Source organism: Cervus elaphus, chromosome 15 (genome assembly GCF_910594005.1).
Source record: "Cervus elaphus chromosome 15, mCerEla1.1, whole genome shotgun sequence".
NCBI lineage: Eukaryota > Metazoa > Chordata > Mammalia > Artiodactyla > Cervidae > Cervus > Cervus elaphus.
The window spans coordinates 41,098,813-41,113,336 of record NC_057829.1 but is presented as its reverse complement, the minus strand read 5'-3'; the positions used below and the strand labels follow the sequence as shown (position 1 = coordinate 41,113,336).

At 35.5% G+C, this 14,524-nt stretch overlaps 1 protein-coding gene across 2 annotated transcripts in view; it reads right to left on the bottom strand.

Annotated features, from left to right (window-relative positions):
• The window catches only part of BMPR1A (bone morphogenetic protein receptor type 1A), a 142,085-nt gene that overhangs the window by 12,456 nt on the left and 115,105 nt on the right, over window positions 1–14,524 (bottom strand). For both annotated transcript variants that reach the window (XM_043926331.1, XM_043926330.1), the window contains exons 5-8: window positions 13,025–13,127; window positions 6,984–7,080; window positions 6,717–6,816; window positions 2,606–2,750 (exon numbers count right to left, since the gene is read on the bottom strand). In XM_043926331.1, the coding sequence (XP_043782266.1) occupies window positions 2,606–2,750; window positions 6,717–6,816; window positions 6,984–7,080; window positions 13,025–13,127 (445 nt within the window). The remainder of the gene's footprint in view (window positions 1–2,605; window positions 2,751–6,716; window positions 6,817–6,983; window positions 7,081–13,024; window positions 13,128–14,524) is intronic.

Genomic DNA, 14,524 nt, shown 5'->3' with positions numbered 1-14,524 from the left:
TGAGTTATTTACAATTAAAAAAAAAATCGAAAACATTTACTTGTTTATTTATTAGGCCACATGGCATGTGCAATGTTCCCTGACCAGGGATTGAATCTGTACCTCTTCCCAACTCCTGCCTTCCTGGTGGTGGAAGCACGGAGTCTCAACCACTGGACCGCCAGGGAAGTCCCCAGGCTGTTTACAACTTATTATAAATAAAGCTGCTATGAACATTCATAGTCTTTGTATGGAACATGTCTGCATATCTTTTCTTTTTTTTAATTTATTTGGCTGCGTTGTGTCTTAGTTGGCATGCAGGATCTTGACTGCTATGCACAGGTTCAGTAGTTGCAGCTCGTGGGCTTAGTTAACTGCCCCTCAGCATATGGGATCTTAGACAACCAACCAGGGATTGAACGCACATCCCCTGCATTGCAAGGCAGATTCTCAACCACTGTAGCACCAGGGAAGTCCCTGCGTATCTCTTCTGTAAACACTTAGCAGAGGGACTGCTTCACTGCATAAAAAGTCAACTATCAACCTGTTTCCCAAAGTAGCTGTATTTTACTTATCAATCAGCATTGCATGAGATTTCCAGGTGATCTATCTTCTTTTCCACACTTAATACTCTTGGTTTTCATCAAACTAGTGAATGTGTAGTAGTATCTCACTGTATTTAATCTGCATTTCCCTGATGACGCTGAGCATCTTTTCATGTGCTGTTCATATCTGCCATCCTTATATTTTCTTTGGGCAAGCGACTGTTCAAATCTTTTGTCCATTTAAAAGACTGGGTTTTTGACTCATTACTGAGTTGTAAAAATTCTTTATATGTTCTGCAACACAAATTCTTTACCAAAACTCTTCTGCCAGTTTGTGACTTTATTTTTTCATCTTCTTAATTGTATCTTCTGAATAAGAAAAGTTTTAAATTTTAAGAAAAGACCAATCTATCATTTTTTAAAATGACTTTTCCTTTTGTGTCCTAAGAAACCTATGCTCAAAGTTATAATAATTTCCTAAAACATTTTCTTTTAAAGGTTTTGTACTTTTATATTTAGGTCTATGATCCATTTCAAGGTGGTTTTGCATTGTATATGGAGTGAGGTAAGGGTCAAGATTCACCATTTGGCAAATGGATACCCAATTTTTCCTGCACCCTTTGTTGAATAGACTCTTTTCCTCACTGAATTACTGTGGTATCCAAATCGATTGACTACATATGTGTATGTTCATTTTCAGACTCTATTCTGTTCCACTGACATACACATTTATCCCGATGCCAGGATTAAACAGTGTTGTCTACTATAGTTTCACAATGAGCCCAGAAATCAGGTAGTGAAACCTTTACTCTTTTTCAAAACTGTTTTGGCTCTTCCAGGTCCTCTGCATTTCCAAATACTCATTAGAATAAGCTCATCAATTTCTATAAAAGTTTGCTCTGATTTTGATTTGGACTGAATTGAAACTATAAATCAATTTTAGGCTAACTGAAATCTTAATACTGAGTCTTCTGATACAAAAATAGGATATATATAAATCTCCTTATGAATGGTTTTGTTAATTTCTTTTGGCAATGTTTTCTAATTATAAGTGTACAAGTCATACATAAACGCTGTTATGCTTATTCCAAAAAATTTCAAGTTTTTAATGCTATTTTAAATGATACTGACTTCAAAATTTTAATCCCTACTTGTTGACAGTGTATATAAATTCAATGATTTTTGTACAAAGACCTTATTATGCAATCTTGATAAACTCACTTATTGGTTGTCATCGTTTTACATTATCATTCTTGACATTTTCTATGTAGACAATCATGTTGTTCACATATGAAGACAGTTTTACTTTTACCTTTCCAATTTAATTACAGAATTACTGGATTCAATGAATTTTAAAATTAGAGATCAATGGTTTAAACACATCCAACTAAACAAAGCATTTAAAATCTATCTGGGTTTCTAGTTTTATTATAAGTATCCCCTTCACCCTTAAATCTAAATATTTCTATACATATAACTCTTTGAGAATTACCTGCATCTCCCTTTAACATTATTTTTATGAATTGTATTTCCATAATATAGTTTCGTACCAGGGGAAGTATCTTCTTATGAAGATGATCTGTGGGAGTAACTTCTCTTTGATTTCAGAATCTGAAATAGTTATATTTCTCCTAATTGATCAATTTAACCTTACAGATGCAAAGAATTTTATACATGATTCCTCAAGATGGCTGTTAAAAATGTGTGAGCTAATGCTAACACTTATAGAGCACTTCATGACCACACTTTCTCTCTTAACCTTGCTTGCAGCTCTACCTTACCTGCCTATCCTTTCTTATTTCATATTTCTTATTTCAACTAATCTTCTAACCATCTCCCTTGTGACTCACCTGGTAAAGAATTCGCCTGCAATGTGGGAGAGCTGGGTTCGATCCCTGGGTTGGGAAGATCCCCTGGAGAGGGGAAAGGTACCCACCCCAGTATTCTGGCCTGGAGAATTCCATGGACTGTATAGTCCATGGGGTCACAAACAGTCGGACACAACTAAGCAACTTTCACACCATCTGACAATACATTCTGCAGCAGTAAACCATTCAGGCTTACATGACATTCCATCTTACCAATAAGGGTAGTCCAGATCCACTACCAGAACTTTGTGACTGGTCAATAAGGTCTTTTAATGATTCTCCAACTGGAATAAATGCTTCATCTTGTTCGAGATCACGATTGTAACGGCGTCTGCTTGAGATGCTCTTGCAATAATGTCTTTTATGTTAAAAGAGCAGAAGATAACTATATTAAAATTCTAAACAATAAAATTCTAAGGTAAGAAAAATCTCGAGGTTGTTGACACTATTATCATTCCTTCATCACATGGGTTCATAACCAAATTAGTCTTATCATAGAATAATATATTCTCTGTTAAAATAACATCCAGAAATGGAGTTTCTGAAATAGAGAGCTATATACTACCTTAAAATGAAAATATGTCCATGGTACGTTGGCAAGAGAAAAAAACTGATTAAAAAACAGCATGTAAAGTTTCACCCTCACTATAAACAGTTTAAAATTATATGTATCTATACTTGTCTGAAAGGATAAGAAAGGATATATAACAAGTTGTAAATAATAATTATTGCTGGGGATATAAGAATATACACTCTCTGCTTTATATATGCTTTTTCATTTGAATTTATCATCATAGTTTGACATCATAATGAACGATAAATATACTCCCATTTTTAAAAAGGGTAAAGGAGTTTACAGAAAAGAAGTCAAACAAGTTCATTCTGATATTTTTAAAGGTTTTTGGAAAAAACTTCAAATTATGAAATGTTTCAAACATTTAAACAGTAGAGATTAATTTAATTAGCACCCATGTGTAAACCATTTAAATTTAATAAATATTAAGTTATAATTTTTAAGATATATTTTAAATAAATAAACATTAAAATATTTGAAATTTCCCTGATAATTTCATTTTCTTCTTTTAATCCTAAGAGACAAACACTGTCTTGAAGGTGGCTATAGCCTTCCTATCTATGTATTTATACCTTTACCATAAAAAGTATATACTCACACACAAAATTTTTCCTCTGGATTAAAATTTCTGGATACTAATTTCTATAAATGGCATATGTTGTATTAATATTCTACACCTTGTATAAAAAACTCCTCATGTGTTACGTATTTATCCATGTTGATACATGTTAAAAAAACAGCTCATTTTCACTGATGTTCAGTGCGTCAGGCATTGCTCTGTGACTGACTTCAACTTTATTAAACTCCTAAGAGATAAGTTGTAGTGTTTCCTTTTTACAAAAGAGGTAACCATAGGCTCAGGGCTCATCATATGTTGCAAGTCAGGCAGTTGGCTAATTATTCTCCAATACTGAGGCAAGACCCTTCTGAGCGCTAAAGCCCCATGAATTATGAGGTTTTCAAGTCACATAGCTGGTGGGAAGAGACACTATTCACAGCCTTGTGTGAGCACTGATATAGTTTCCTTCGATCTTTTCAGGTGATCTTTCTCAGCCTTACGTGGTTTTCTCACTTGAAATCACTGATCAAGATCAGCTGCATGTTCTATGGGACCTTCTGAAGACGTCTTTAGGGTTCTTTCTCTATGAAAACTCTCTCCTCTCCAGCACTCTCTACCTACGAACTATAGCTGCTGCTCTCGCCCCAGACTCAGCTGTATCTCCTCGACTCAAGAGTGCCTGTTGGCTCCACGTGAGTTCTTCCTGTGTCCCGCAATCAGAAATTCTTTTCAGGGAGTAAGCTGGGCAGTAACAAGACTCACCTCATTTGTTTCCTGTTGCTCAGGGATCAGTGTCCTTCACGGCCTGACTGGCAGCTCTTAGTACGTGATTAGGGCTTACTGATTACAGGTTTCACTGTAAGATAATCTGCTTAAGCCATTTCACTGGGCTTACAGGAGGCAGAATATTTAGGTCTTTTTTCCTTGGGCCAGATGGATGTTCCCTAAGAATAATCTTCTTATACGTTATCTAGAGGGAACAAGCTTGGCTAGCACAGTTCTGGACGGCTGAGGAACCCAGAGATTAGTATGTAAATATTCACTTTACCTCCTTATTTTCACTATACCATTTACCTCACCCTTAGTAATGGGATACCACGGATGAGAACATTTTTGCTCTTTCCCCGAGACAAAACTTCTAGCCTTTTGTTCATGATCAAAGTCACATGCTCATTCAGAATAAGTACAGGGATCTCAGCATCAGTGGTATCTGACAACCAAAATGGCCCACAAAATTTCTCACCTTCTGGTACACCTGTCCTTGTTTAATTCCCTTCCATAAAGCACTAGGGCTGACCTGGGTGACCAACAGAATATGGATGGCAGAAGAGATGGTGTGACTTCTGAGTCTAGATCACATAAAGCATGCATCTTTCACCTTGGTCTCTGGACCATTCACTCTGCATGGGAAGCCAGGCTTCCTGCTATGAGTAAGCTCATGCAGGCAGCTCTGTAGAGAGGTTCGTATCGGAGGAACTAAGGTCTCCTGCCAACTTGTGAGCCTTGAAAGTGAGCTACCTTGGAAGAGGATCTATCAGCTCCAGTCAAGCCTCCAGGTGAGTACAGCATCTGCTGACATCTGACTGAATGTCACGAAAGATCCTGAGCCACCCAGTCAAATCACTCCTGAAGTCCTGACCCACAGAAACAGTGAGTGGTAATAACTGCTGTTTCAAGTCACTAAGTTTGGGAGTTATTTCTTAATATAGTATTGCACAACCAATACAGCATCTGACCTTCTAAAAATAGACTTTCAGGCAATCCTCTCAGTTTTCCTGCCACCCTCAACTTAACTTCCAGAGGTAACTAGCACTGCCAACTCTTGAACTTCTTGGGGGATTTTATAGCACAAATTGGTTGCTGTTTGTCTTTCTCAATTTCTAGCCTGGGATTCAGATATTTTAGGTCTATACTCATCCATAAGCTTCACAGATTCCACAGCCTTTTGCTGTCATCTTGTCTCTCTGTCCTAGTTGAACAAAAAATTTTAAAACTCTTTACTGCTGTTTTAGTGAAAGCAGCAAAAGTAAAAAAGGGTGCTCTATCTCTGCCAGTATAACAGGTAAAAAAGAATACCTCAGTATGATTTTAACTTCTATTTTTCATGAGTATTCTTGAGTCATCATTTTCTTTTAAGAGCCATATGTATTTCTATTTAAACAAACCATATGTTCATTTTTTGGGGGGCCTAATTACCGAATTGATTTTTTTTCTTTTTGATTTATAGAAACTCTTTATATTTGAGAAATCAGCTCTTTGTAATATAAGCAGGGGATATTTTTCACTGCTAGACTGTCTTCTGACCATTTATAGTGGTTTCTACTACATAGTAAAGTTTTATTTTTATGTAGTTGACACCATCAATCTTTTCTTTTTTAATTTTAAGGGTTTTTTTCTTTTTTGGCTTGTAAGTTTTGTGTCAGATTCAGATTATTTTAAAAAACTATTCCAAGGTTGTTCTAGTATTTTAATCATTTCACTTTATATGTGTAAAATATATATATATATATGAATTTTATATCTATATGGCTAAATCTGGCTAAACTTTATTTCAGTGTACAGAACTGACTCAACTTCATTATTCTCCATATAGCTATCTACTCCCAAATCCATTTACTGAATAAGCCAACTTTTCCTTAGTAATCTGAAATGTTACCTTTATCACATACTAACTAACTTTACATACTTGGGTCTACTTATAGGTCTAGTAGCCAGTTCCATTGATCTCTCAGTTTATTCATATATCAGTCAGATAATGTTTTATCATGAAGTTTATGCCCTCCTCTCATCACTTTTCACTTCTGGCAACTGTCTTCTGAAATCATTGACTAAATGCAAATAACTCTGAACCACCAAATAACTAAAGAAGGATAATATATAAAGTTGATTTCCTGGGATAGGTTTTAAATATTCAGCCATAAAAAAGTTCAGTATTCTATAAATAAGGAAATCTTAAGTATTCATGAACATAAGAAGTACAATGTTGTGTCCAATTAATTGACTGGTAGTAAGGTCCTCTGTTCACTGAAGAAAACTATAATACCGCTAATTAAAGGAAATATAACCAGAGAATACAAATTAATGGTTTCTGAAATACAATCAGTGTCAATAGTTTCTGCCTACTGGCTTTAAGAACAACCGTTTATATCTACTATTCAACAAAATACTTTGCATCAAAATAATTATCTTACTTGTAACAAAAGCAGCTGGAGAAGATGATCATAGCAATTATGCAGACAGCCATAGAAATGAGCAAAGCCAGCCATCGAATGCTGCCATCGAAAAACGGACCTGACAATGGAAATAAACAATAAAAAAGATGTATTATCTTTCTATTACATCTTAAAAGGAAAAAAATAACTTGTACTGTTGAACTCTAGAAAGCCTGCTTATTGTTAAAATCACAGAAAATAGTTTACTGAGATTTACAATGACTGCACTTTTCTCTGCTAACCTACCTATAACAACAGGGGGCAGTGTAGGTTGTAAATACTGGTTACATAAGTTGGTCCGACAACATTCTATTGTCCGGCGTAGCTGGGCTTTTGGTGAATCCTACAGGAAGAAAATTAGAAATGATTTGATATATGAGATTGATAAATAACTTTTAAAGTATTAATAAAATACAATTTCTAATTCAGTGAGTGAAAAGGACCTGCCAAGTTTATGTGTGAAAAATGATATGGAAAAATTTGAATCTGTGGTGAAATGGTATTGTGAAGACTCTAAAATTTTTTTTCTAAAGAAGAATGTATTATGTGGTGTCTGAGAACACTAGTCTATAACTTCATTACAAATAAACAAAAGTGTATATATATTTTTAACCCAAAGTTTGGCATTTCTTAAGATATTACTATCTGTTATTAATAAAACAGTAAAGTCATGAGATCTTTTCTTAAAAAAGACGGGGTAAAACATTTCATTACAATGACAAATTAGTAGGGTAAATATGACTCATGGTAGTACCGAGACTTAGATGGATGAGATTAAAGATCTGACTAAAACGTGGAGTGCGTCCTGGGCCAAATAAATTGCACATTATAAAAGGTAGTCAAATAGGCAGAAGATAACAGATGATTTTGCATATAACAACTATGTTGAAACTAATGAACCTGATACAGAAGAAAGTAAGTGTATGTGGTGAGGGTAAGGGCAAGATATAGAAACAGTACTTCTGATAATTTTTAGAAACCACTAACCAGATATATGTCCCTAATAAATCAGAAAATGAGCCCAGGAAAAGACTGCAGTCATGGGAACAGATGTCAACAATTATATGTGAAGTTTTATTTAACCAAAAATATAGTATTTGAGAAGTTTTTAACTTGAACACTGACATTTCAGCACTGCCTGGAAGAAGTGATATTCTAGACCAAAACAGCAACAAGGAATTGTCTGTCATTATAAAAATAGCAAGAATATAAGCAGAAATTAACCATGTTAGTCTTAAATATCAGAGGGCCAGAAAGGGGAAACCTCGGCATAATCGGGTATTCCTTTTAAAAAGGTGAATATGACATTCCGTAAGGGAATCTATATGGGATTCGATAAGGGACTTGAGAGTCCCCATAGGAGAAGATGGATCAAGAGTATTTAGAAACCTCCAAAAGCACAAGTTTTACATTTTAACTGAATTTTAAACTTTCTAACAAACTATTACTTTTAAATTATCATAAAAAGAGACAAGGAAGACATGTCAGAAGTTACACAAGTGATTCTGGGGGGAAAAAAAATCCCGGATCTAGAGAAAACTTACATGAAGGACGGAATGAAGAGTACATAGTTAAAGATGAATAAAAAGAAGTGTGATGCATCCAAGAATAGTCCCAGCATGCTAAAGTTCAAAGTGAGCTTAGCCTTGCAGGACAGAAAATATAAAGAAAAACCAGCAAAGGGTTTTTAGCAGTGCTAGAAGAAAGACTACCAAGCAACAGGTGCAAGTATTGCTGACAAAATAGTAGGTAACGGAGGACAAAGAAAAGAAACATTTCCTTAACTCTCGCTTTGCTTCAGTCTTCTCTATCAGGGAGGATTACAGGTATGAAGAAGGCAGACCAAACACCAGTAAGTGGGACTGGTATCCCAGAAGTATGCAGAGACCCTACAATGCTTCTGTGTTCTGTGTGAATTCCTATCTTCTAAGCTCCAATGCTTTGGCCACTTGATGCAAAGAGCCAACTCATTGGAAAAGACCCTGATACTGGGAAAAATTAAAGGCAGAAGGAAAAGGGGGTGGCGGAGGATGAGATGGTTAGATAGCATCAACGACTTAATGGACATGAATTTGAACAAACTCTGGGAGACAGAGGAGGACAGAGGAGCCTGGCATGCTACAGGCTGTGGGGTTGCAAATAGTCAGATATAACTTAGTGACTGAAGACCACAACACAAAGCTAGATGAATTATCATCACAGGAGGACGAGACAGCACTGGGAAGAAGGCTGAAAGAGGTACGATTCAAAGATTTTAGAAACGAGGAGTGTCATAAACTAGATAGCTAAATGTTATATTACTTTTAAAAGGGAAAGAAAGACTTTGCCAACAACAGATTAGAGGCAGCATAGTATTATGAAAACAACAAGGATTCTGCAATCAAATAGCTTAAGTCCTAGCTTTGCCATTTATTAACTTTGTGACCCTGAGCAATGAACTTACTTCTCTCTGGGCTTCAGCTTCCTCTCCTGTAAGATGGAGGATAAAAAATACCTACCTTACAGGATAATTGGGAGAAAATGAGATAAACTGTACCAAGCACTTAACATATTAAATATAAACAGTAAATGTTCAATAAATTAATTCTTCTTCCTCTAGTGAATGTGACACGGATCCCAGTCAAGATTCTAGAATAAGTCAAAAATGCTTGCAATCTCTGGGAAGACTCAGTGTGGCTTCGCTGAGAATAAGCAACACGAGACTCATATCTTTCTTACATAGGTTAACTACATATCTGGGTTGGCAAAAGTTAAGCGTGTCTAGATTATGATGTTGGTCGACACAACCTTTCTGGTTCCTGCACTCCCCACTGCCATGCCCCACCTAAGTCCATTTGTATCTCTGGTTTTATGTGGGCAATAAAAATTCTTGTGGGGGAAAAAACTCACTTGGCATTCATGAAGTAGAGGAGATTCTAACTTACTTGGTGAACCTGAATGGGGGGTGGCGGGTTAGGAGGAGTGTTACAGGAGAAAGCAACTGAAACCAAATTATAAGGAATGGCTGTGCAGTTTCTGAGAAATAATTCATCCTATAGGAAGAGACAGAAGAAGCTAGATTTACCCTACAGAGACTGGATGGTGTGAGGGAAAAATCAAGGCCTGGGCAAAGAATGGTGATTATCACTTGAACCTGTTTTGATCCAAACCTGACAGCATGTGAAAGCATTGGGAGGAAAGGCTTAGGTGCCAGCAGAAGAGCTGTTCTGCTCAGGTGAGGTGCCAGGTAAATTAACAGTGATATGTAGCAAGATACACAGAAAGTAACCCAAGTGGTGGTCCATATTTTTTGTCTGTGTAACCCCTAAATCACCAACTCAGTGGACATGAACTTAGGCAAACTCCGGGAGATAGTGAGGAACACGGAGGCCTGGCGTGTTGCAGTCCATGGGGCTGCAAAGTCGGACACAACTTAGCGACTGAACAACCACCCCTCTAAATCAATTCTGAAACACAATGTATTCCCTCATATGTTTTTAGGTTAACATCTAAAATTTTTCATTATAAATAGGCGCAAGAATGTATTGATAATACCCTACTTATTGCACATTTTAAAATAAAGTTAATAACTCAAATCTATTCAGTAGCATCTAAATAAAATAGCAATTCAATACCCATTATCACTATTTTAAAAAATAAATGGACAAATTGGAAAATTTTATAGTATTCCTTTTTCTCCTTATGCTATTTCCTTTCCACATGTTCCACAATCATTATGCCTTAATGTAATGTATCACAAGATAGAATTCTCCACCTCAAAAATAAACATATATAAATATAAATTAACCTCTTTTACTTCCTGTGATAGGATGTCTTTAAGTCTTAAAAAATTATTCTGGCTTGATTTATCATTACAAGTATTAGTATAAAATTAATCAAAATTACATGTACATTATAACCTTTACATAAAAAGAAAATTTTATTGGAAAGGTATGAGATAGACAGGACTTAAATAAAACTAGTTCATAAATTCATGGACAATTACTTATTGCTAAAATGGGAAAAGTTTGGCATTTAACTTTATTCCTATTTTTCTCTTTTCCTCTTTTTGGGTGAGTACTAAGATTTTTTGATCACATAAACAAAAGGATGGTAATGGAAGGATTTGTTGTACCATTGTCCCATAATTCTTTGAAGATCTTCCAATCATATGACAAAGATCTATAATAATCCTACTATGAAAAGTTATTTTAAATGAAGCAATTTGGTTGAAAGCAAAAAATGAAAAACTACCAAACATGCAAATATATTTGTTATCCCCATGGTCCCCACACTAAGATTTTGAATTATAACAGCATTTGGGAACTTGAGGATTTACATTTCAGGCCACTAATCAGGAAACTACGAGAAGGTTGATTGTGAAAAGGAAGGAACAGAGAAACTGCTCAAGAAGTTCCGGTCTCAGGCAGATAAATATTAAGCAACAGGATCTATGGAAGTTCAGGGTCTGTAAACCGATTCCCTTAAAACTGTCCATGTGCCTAGTGATCCTCATGTACTGTAGCCAGTGTGCACTCAGGGATATGTGTAATTCAGTTGAAAGCCTGCTTTCAACTACATTATCAATATGGTTAAAGCTAGCATTTATTAAGTCCTGACTAAAAAAAAAGTCCTTATTATGTGTCAGTTGTGCTAAACTCTTTGCACATATGCTGTCTCTTATTTGATTCTTACAGAACTCTTTTGCTATTAAGAAAACAAGAGAGTAAAGCTCCTTGCTCAAAGTTCCACAGCTGGTTAAGAGGCAGCACGTCCACCTGAACACACTGTCAAGCTTAATAACTAAACTATACTGATATATTCATTTGGGACATGCCTAGTTGAGGGGGCCTGTGAGGCACTGGTTGTTACTGCCCAGCTCAGTGCTCTAACCATACAGAGGTCTTTCGCCAACATTTTTAAGTGATTAAAAAGTATACTGAAATGTGGTTGATAAATAAAACTGGAAGAGACAAAACCAAATCAGCATCTCCTGAATCCTGACAGGTAAGGGCAAAAGATTAATTTTAATACAATGAAATTTAACTTTGACAACTATATGACAACCATGTAACAAAACTTATTCCACTCTCATTTAGCTATCTGTGTCAAGAAACCCACAGCACCAAAGAAGAATGAAAGAGAGATGGCTGAGCAGTAGCATGAATGAAAGATACCGGGATTTCAAATGACAGAAAACTTAGTATCTTATTTAAGAATAAGGTATGACAAACCTCTAACATGAAATTTTGCTGCATTCAGGAGAAGGAGTTACTAACTCTTTGCTTGTTTTTCCTCACCAGACTATAGTCAATTCTGCATATTACATTGAGAAACGGAAGAGTGAGCAACTCTAAAGCTGATCCTGTATAAGGAGTAGTTGAAGTTATTTTGAACAATTCTTTTCATTGGGTAAAAACTATAGTATATGAGGAGTAAAGTAATACAAAAAGACTTCTTCACATAGTAAAGGGCTACCATGTTAAAAAGGGATTCAATTTGTTCTCTATGATCCAAAGAAGTACAATGGAAGAGAGATGTGCAGTCATCTGGAGGAAAAGTTTTCTAAGGATAAGGTCAGGTCATTACTACAAATGAAACAGGTGGGCCTGGGATGTAATGAGCCCCTCATTGCTAGAGGTGAAGCAAATAGAAAATAGGATGCAATGTATGTGACTGTGTGCATTCGTGTATGTGTGTGAAGTTTCTATCAATCCTGAGAGTTTCTCACTGATTTGAATAATTTTCTAAAATAGTTGAGGCTTAAATTTGTTAATAAACAGTTCTCTCTGGAGCAGTTTTCAAAAACAGTGGAAGGATCACCCGGGGCAAAATTATTATACAAGATTTTGAAGAGATTAGGCTTATAACCCAAAGCCATCAATATGTTCATAAACTATTGCTAATCCTCTGACTCCTTTGCTGTGCTGTTAAAGTAACTCCACTGAGATCTCCTTACAAGGGCTTAACATTTCTAAGTTGTCTCGGAGAGTATTAAAGGTTATTACTCGTCACTTTAAAGTCTTTCTAGTCCATTTTATAATGTACAAATAAGTGTGACAGCATTATTTTTTTACAGGCTTAACAATTTAAAAACAGATGATTTACAACTTTTTTTAAAAGTAAAATAATCTGTAATTTCAGTTGACACAATCATATAACCTGAAGTAAGAGCTAAGCTTCCTCCAATGTATTTGTTCCCAGAACATACAGCAATATGCCGACCAGGCACACTTCTCCTTGGGGAGTCAGTGCTTTTCCTGTGGCCCCTCCCTTCCTAATTTCATAGGCCTCAAATTACACCTTACCTTGCACTGAAAATCAGATCCTTCATATTTCATACACCCTGAAGCTAATGTGGTTTCTCCCTGGTCATCCTCTTCTATGATGGCAAAGCAATGCCCATTAGTTCTAAAAGAAAAAAAGCCAAAAAGACAAAAGATCAACTTTAGATCGGAAGGTACTAATTAAATTTCAGTTTGAATGTGACCAGTTAATGATGGCTTTTAGTGCTGAATAAGAATTACATTCAGTGTGATTTACTGGCAAATCCACATGCATTTTTTTAAGGCAAATAAAAGTTGTCATATTTGAACTAAAATCTAGAGGTTGAATAAAAATCTAGTGTCAGGCAGTAAAGGATTTCTTTTAAACAAGTCCCCCAAATATGAAATACTATTTAACTTTTCTTTGCTAATCATAGTCATGTGATCACAGAAAAACTATTTATAAAACTTTATAAAGTAGATAATCTTTAATGCTTAAAAATATACTTAAAAATAACTTTGTCTCTTTTCATCCATAAGATTTTCTGTATTCCCACACTATACACAATATTATGAATAAAAAAAACTTCTCTGTGAACCATAAAAATAGATTTAATGACAAAGAAAAGTATATTTGGGAAGATCTGACTAACAATGATCCTAAGAGGCATTTTTTATTTAATGAAAATATTTAAGGAAAAAAGGAGAACTTTTGAATAGCTGAATTTTCAAGAAATGCATATAAATATATTTGTATTAAATAAACTGTTATTTTAGTATTAGTATGCCAGAATTTTCTCCTAATATATTCAAGCTTTAATGAGTAGAAGAAATAGCTAAAAGATTCTTTGTGTGTCCCTCCTTACTATTCATATCGATAAGTGTATTGTTACAGTTAAAAGAATCTCGCAGAATTTTTCATTTTCTGAAATGAGAAAATATTAAGTGCGACAGGATGAAATTCTGTTAGAACTGATCACTAAGTTTTACTCTGGGTTACCCAAAGTGAAAGTGAAGTCGCTCAGTCGTGTCCGACTCTTTGCGACCCCATGGACTGAAGCCCACCAGACTCCTCCGTCCATGGAGATTTTCCAGGCAAGAACCCCTTGAGTGGGTTGCCATTTCCTTCTCCAAGCCTCTAACAAATAGCTCACATGGACCAAGTATGAACTACAGACAAGAAGTCACCTGGTAATATAATAGGGAACACCCTCCTAACACAGATCAACCAGTCTGTCACAGTAAGTAAAGTCAACCACTACCAGAACAAACAACAAATCTAAGATATGGTGAACTATCATACAATTTCAATATTTTGTATGTATACTTCTTGGCTATATATCTGTTCACATTCAAAGAGCATAAAAGTATGAGGAAAGTACAAAGCAAGTTATTGATTATTGTATCTTAATAACAGGGAGGTAACTGACTGACTGAGTCCTTCAGGGATTTTTTTTTTTTTTTGACTAGTAAGACAATTAATTCTTCACTGTCCCCTAAGAATATGGGACAGAATTACATGATCATATATAAATATTAAAC